Source organism: Strongylocentrotus purpuratus, unplaced genomic scaffold (genome assembly GCF_000002235.5).
Source record: "Strongylocentrotus purpuratus isolate Spur 01 unplaced genomic scaffold, Spur_5.0 spur5_scaffold_9, whole genome shotgun sequence".
Lineage (NCBI taxonomy): Eukaryota > Metazoa > Echinodermata > Echinoidea > Camarodonta > Strongylocentrotidae > Strongylocentrotus > Strongylocentrotus purpuratus.
This window is the reverse complement of record NW_022145615.1, coordinates 17,294,319-17,300,318: the sequence shown is the minus strand read 5'-3', so window position 1 is coordinate 17,300,318 and position 6,000 is coordinate 17,294,319. Positions and strand designations below refer to the sequence as shown.

Genomic DNA, 6,000 nt, shown 5'->3' with positions numbered 1-6,000 from the left:
TAGTTAGATTGTCATTCGATAGCTTTTAAAACATATAAATCTAGTCTCTTATACTCCAGTTGCCTTACCGTCACGTGAGACCTGCAAAATTTCCATTTTCCTTTTCGAAGAGACGTTTTGGAGACACTATAACCCTCCTTATCGGTCGCTGGCTTTCTCTTTATTGGTCGCAGGCTTATTGGTCGCTAGTTTCAAGGAGCGGGAATTGAATGCGTACAAAACACATGCACGTGTGTACTTGTGTGTGAAAACTACATGTATGACATGCATATTCGTAATCTACAGTGTGCATGTGCCGGGTTATTCCAAATTGCAATCACAAAGTGGACGCTAATTCGATTATTTTTTCAGTGGATGCTGTTTTAGAAAATGGAGAACAAGTGCGGTAGATGCTGTGAGAAACCATCGGAGGTGGAATGTGCAAACTGTGGACAGAATGGTGGAAAAAATGACGCCGCAGGTAAGAGAATTATGACTGTATTCTGCACAAATCTTTAATCTCAATCCACTCTGTATGTGTATGACACTGACGTGCGTGACTGAGTAGTGAGCATGAGTCGCAGTTCAGACATGTCAGGTGAGATTGTCAATGGAGACAGAACAGTGTTTCCACTTGTCAAAATAAAATTTCTTGAAATGAATCTAGAACATCAGGGCAGTGTTTCACTAAACCGTTAAAAGACAAGTAGACTCTAGACCTAGATCTACAAGTACAATTCGATGAAATTTCTATGAAATTTAACACGCTTTACAACGCCAATAATTAATAAATGGGTGCCGTAGGCCTAGATCTAAGCATAAACCCAAAAAAGTAATCATTGAATCTCCTTTAAAATAGTACCATTCGAAAGAGCAAAGAAAATACATCTAAAATAATACCAAGATCATCACCTTAGATCAACAAATAGCGAAATAACAATAGTTTAGTTTAATGTAAAATTTAAAAAAAGAAGAAAACACCAACCCAGCCATTTTTGCCCCCCCCCCCCTTAATCACACAAGTCAATGGAGGGTTGTGTGACAACTTGTGACCTTTTTTTAACCCGCATCGGCAAGCAGCAATATGCACAGCTGGCGGCTGCGATCAAGAAGCCAGTGCAGCCCCATGAAAAATTGCGACACCCTCTCACCTGTGATTGGTATCGGCAATTTAAAAAAAAAATTTAATGTCAAAAATTTTGAAGTTTTTGGCTATCAAATGCTTTACAAAATCCAAGATAGCGACCCGCATGTTTTGCCTCTTCTCTTAGACCAATATTATTAATTTCAAAGTCATGAAAAGGCACTAAATATCAACAAACATGGTCTACAACAACTCCTAATGACACAATAATCCCAGCTATACATTTTTTTAAAAGCATTTGATAACCCAAGACTTGAAAAATTTTGGCATTAAAAAAAAAAAAAATCTGATTTTTTTTTGCCGATAATTTTGCCTATACCGATCACAGGTGCGAGGGTGTCGCTCCGATCTCCCGATCCGATCAAAGCCCCAACTTACAGGGTTAGGCCACCCTGTATTGAAGACGGATGAACTTCACTGCCAATAAAGCACAGTAATATATATGATGAAGTTTTTAATATGATTGTATTTACTTCATGCAGGTGCTGTTCCTCTCTGTTTGGAGTGTTCCAATCTACTTCATGTTGGTTTCATGAAAGGTCATAAACTTGAAACAATCGAGATCAAGGTAGGTCTTTTTTTGTACAGAGAAAACAAATATTAATAATAAAAAAAATGAGAGAAAACTAACTAAATACAACAGCAAAAGAAAACAGACTTGATTTGCAGTTTAGTTGTATACATGAACAGTAGGGTGGGGTGGGGGGGGGGGGGGGGTGGGGGTATTGGATCAGAAAAAATATTCAATTCAGGTATTTTAAGGCATTTAGAATTTGTACAGATCTGTGCCATCATGGCGAAAAAACACCCTCTGCCTCTTGAATGTATAAGTAAAGGTTCTTGGTTTTTGTCCAACATTTTTGATTTAGCTTTATGATGTGAGTGAAGTTATTAAAGTGTTTATGTACATTTAAAACACTTCTTAATTTGATTTTTTTAAAATAAATTTGATTGTAGAATTGACTAACAGTTTGTTTAACAAAGATTCCTTTTCAACTACAGTTACTTAAATATTGACTATATTATTGCATTATTGAATTTTCTCTGTTCAGTTGAAGTTTTGTAGAAATCATCCTCTAAAGTATTTTTCCTTCATTTTCCCTTCACTATACAGGCAAAAAGAGAAGAATTCAAGGACAATATGAAGAACTACAATAAGTAAGCTTTTATTTTGATATTTGTGGAATATAAGTTGATGTAAACTGCCTCATGTCACAATCTTAGAATCACTACGTGCAAATTCAAACGAGAACTTTTATGTCTGTGTGTATTTTAATCTATGATTGATGCAGTGCACATATGGATTTTCTTCATGAATGGTAACATATCTGTTGGTGTCTCATGCAATAGCTTATTGTTGCAGTTGGCAAAGTAGTTAAAGGTACTTAGTAACATTGTGATGGTTGATTTCACAAATCTGTTGAATCAGGATGCAAAACACGTAAAATTATGTTGGTATGTAAGGATTATCCAACTACGATGCCCCAAATCCGAAATTAATTCACGCAATATGAAGATTTTTAACAAAGTTCAACAGGTTTTTGAACGGGCGTCGATGTGCGGCGCTTCTGAATCTAAATTCTCCCAACCATTTTTGAATTTTCCCAACCGTTTTTCCATGAAAAAAAAGGCATAAAAACAGGCTGTAAAAAATCTGTCAACACTTAAATGTCTGGAATGTAATGTAAAGTAACCCTGTAAGTTGGGGCTCTGATCGGATCGGAAGATCGGAGCGACACCCTTGCACCTATGATCGGTATCGGATCGGAAGATCGACAAACAAAATCTGCCGATTTTTTTTTTTTTATTTATTTATTTTTTTTTAATGACGAAATTTTTCAAGTTTTTGGCTATCAAATGCTCAAAAAAATTCATGGCTGGTTTTCTTTTGTCATTTGGAGTTGTTGTAGACCATGTTTGTTGATATTTAGTGCCTTTTCATGACTTTGAAATTAATAATATTGGTCTAAGACAGACCTTCTCAACTAGTTTATTAGAAGCGCCAAAACAAAAATGAATTAAGGTTGAAGTGCCAACCTGTACGTTTGGTGACTGTGTTACGAGGGAGCTTCCGGGGTCCAGGAGTCGAAGCCCCCGGAAGCTAGTGGATCTTTTTAACACCTTTTTGTTCCATAAATCATCAATCATAATTTCATATTGATGTGAATTAATTAGTACAATTCCTGGCTAAAATCTAAACTGGAAGTTAATTTATATATAGTAGTTATTTTGGTGCAATAAACACGGAAAATGTCAAAATGAAGTGAAAATCAAACAAACAAAATGGCTTGCTTACATTTTGGGCTCAACTTCGACTGCGAATTTTTGATTTTTCTGAATTTTTTTATTTTAAAATAAATTGTTTTAATGTTGTTCTTTCTTTAATTTCTAATTTTCAATTTTTATTAATTTTTTGGAACAGCCGCGTGCCACTCTGACTGACCGCAAGCGCCGCCAGTTGAGAAGGCCTGGTCTAAGAGAAGAGGCAAAACATGCGGGCCGCCATCTTGGATTATAATGTAGGAATGCATTATAATCCAAGATGGTGGCCCGCATGTTTTGCCTCTTCTCTTAGACCAATATTATTAATTTCAAAGTCATGAAAAGGCACTAAATATCAACAAACATGGTCTACAACAACTCCACATGACAAAATAATACCAGTTATGAATTTTTTTAAAGCATTTGATAGCTAAAAACTTGAACATTTTCGGCATTAAAAAAAAAAAAAAAAATCTGCCGATTTTTTTCCGATCCGGCCCGCATGTTTTGCCTCTTCTCTTAGAACAATATTATGAATTTCAAGGTCATGAAAAGGCACTAAATATCAACAAACATGGTCTACAACAACTCCACATGACAAAATAATCCCAGCTATGAATTTTTTAAAAGCATTTGATAGCTAAAAACTTGAACATTTTCGGCATCATTTTTATTGATCGGCGATCGGAAATTATTATCCGATCACCCCTGATGGGATTGGTATCGGCGTCCGATCCGATGATCGTTTACAGGGTTAATGTAAAGCCATTTTATTGCTTTGTGAGATTTCCATTCACATGAAATGTAATTAGATTGTAATAATATAGTTGGGAGAATTAAGGAATCGATCGGATCAGTTTTTCCCAATTTGTACTATGAATAATGGTCCGTTTCCGCTCAAATTTTCAGATTATCTTTAATTGTACATCTAGCATTGAAGTCACTACCTTAGCACCACTATCTTTCATCTGAACAATGTTACAAAGTCCCTTTTAATGGTCACCAAGTATGCCATGAAATCACAGAAATTATATCATTTATTCTTTTGGATGGTAGTAATGCAGATTTGTTATCTATTTATTTATTATTTGTTTGTTTTTATTTAAACAGGGCAACTCTCTCAGTAATAAACCTGTTTTCATGAGAGGCCCTGTACAAATTATAGGTTACAAATTTAGAGGAAAATATATCATAGATTATTTGTTTTTGCTTTTTGTTTTTATACACCATGATATAAACAATCCAAGTAGAAAGAGCGCAAAACTAGAATACAAAAAAGAAGAGCTTGTTGAGGAGCTACCTAGGTGCACACTCAAAAGAGGGGGGGGGGGAGGGTTAGGGTTAATTAACATGCAACCTAAATCTCTGTGTATAAGCGCACTTTTCCCGCCAAAAAAATTGAAAGTTGGGCGTGCGTTTTATACACGGGTACAAAAAACATCAATACCCTCTTTTTTTTTTGCCCCCCTAATAGGGGTACGTCTTATACACAGAGATTTACGGTACATGTGATGTCTCATTTATTTCTTGGGGGCGGGGTTTGAAACTGTTCCTATAATCATGAATGAATAGGTGTAAATATTTGTTTGTGTAAGTTTGTTCAATGGTTATCTTCATATACTGTAATGAATATTCTTTTTTTGTTTGTTCTGTTATGAAGCTGCTAACTATTGCATTCTCTTGTCCCCTTAGGCTTAACACAGGGGATACCCAGCTCTATGAGGCAATATGTTCATAAATAATTCGAAGACAAAGCAGATTACTTTTCATTCTGTTTTTCTTTTCTTTTCCAGGAAAGAGCAGGTCTTAAAGCGAAGTCTTGTTGAGATCAAGCATGCTTACCAGAACATAACAAGCAGGTACAGTACCAACGTCCCTCCCACCATTAAAGGGATCCGGTAACTTTGTCTCAGATTCTGAAACAAAATTTTGGATTTAGCTCATGCTGCAATGATAATTATAAACATTGAAGTCAGTCAGGAACCCCATGACTTTTAAAAGCAGAACGCCTGTCTGATTATCAAGATATTTATGATTGGAGTTACAAATTTTGAAAACCGTTTGCCAAACGGTTTTCATAACACTAAAGTCTATTAGGGAAAACGAGTATGGTAAGACCGGTCACTCAAAGATTTTTACTTTTTTGAGGCACTCCTTGGATCATTTTTTTAGGGCTTCAATATAACACCATATCACAGACACTGATAACACATAGGGCGCTGTATCTCAGATTTAACATTGTTAAACGATGCCTTTAACCAACTCTCCCATCATTACCAACTCAAAAGGAAATAGATTACTTTTGAAATGTCTCATGACTTCCTGGTGACTGAATAACTGAAACTCTAAAAGATGGAAATTTGCTATTTAAAAAAAAACAAAAACTATTCAGAACGCTTGTCAGCCATCGTATTATGTAGGGCTGCATTTTTATTAAAAAGTTACAAGTTTATTATGTTAGGCTCTGTATTGATATAAAACTTTGGTTTAGGTGCGATCAATAGAAACAATCACAACTTTTGAGATGGGGCTGTACTGTTATTGGGTATTATCAATGAAGTGTAAAAATTATACATCTGATTCCTTTTTTGTTTGTTTTGTCTGGTTTTGTAGTG

General features: G+C 35.4%; 1 protein-coding gene across 3 annotated transcripts in view; it reads left to right on the top strand.

Moving 5' to 3' along the window:
- Positions 1-237: 237 nt before the first annotated feature.
- LOC582810 overlaps positions 238-6,000 on the top strand; it is a 32,275-nt gene continuing 26,512 nt past the window's right edge. Inside the window, exons 1-4 of one of the 3 annotated variants that reach the window (XM_030976596.1) lie at positions 238-460; positions 1,606-1,691; positions 2,238-2,281; positions 5,179-5,244. In XM_030976596.1, coding sequence (XP_030832456.1) covers positions 370-460; positions 1,606-1,691; positions 2,238-2,281; positions 5,179-5,244 — 287 coding nt within the window. In that variant the 5' untranslated portion in view covers positions 238-369. The remainder of the gene's footprint in view (positions 461-1,605; positions 1,692-2,237; positions 2,282-5,178; positions 5,245-6,000) is intronic. The other 2 variants (XM_030976594.1, XM_030976595.1) reach the window with 2 other exon arrangements.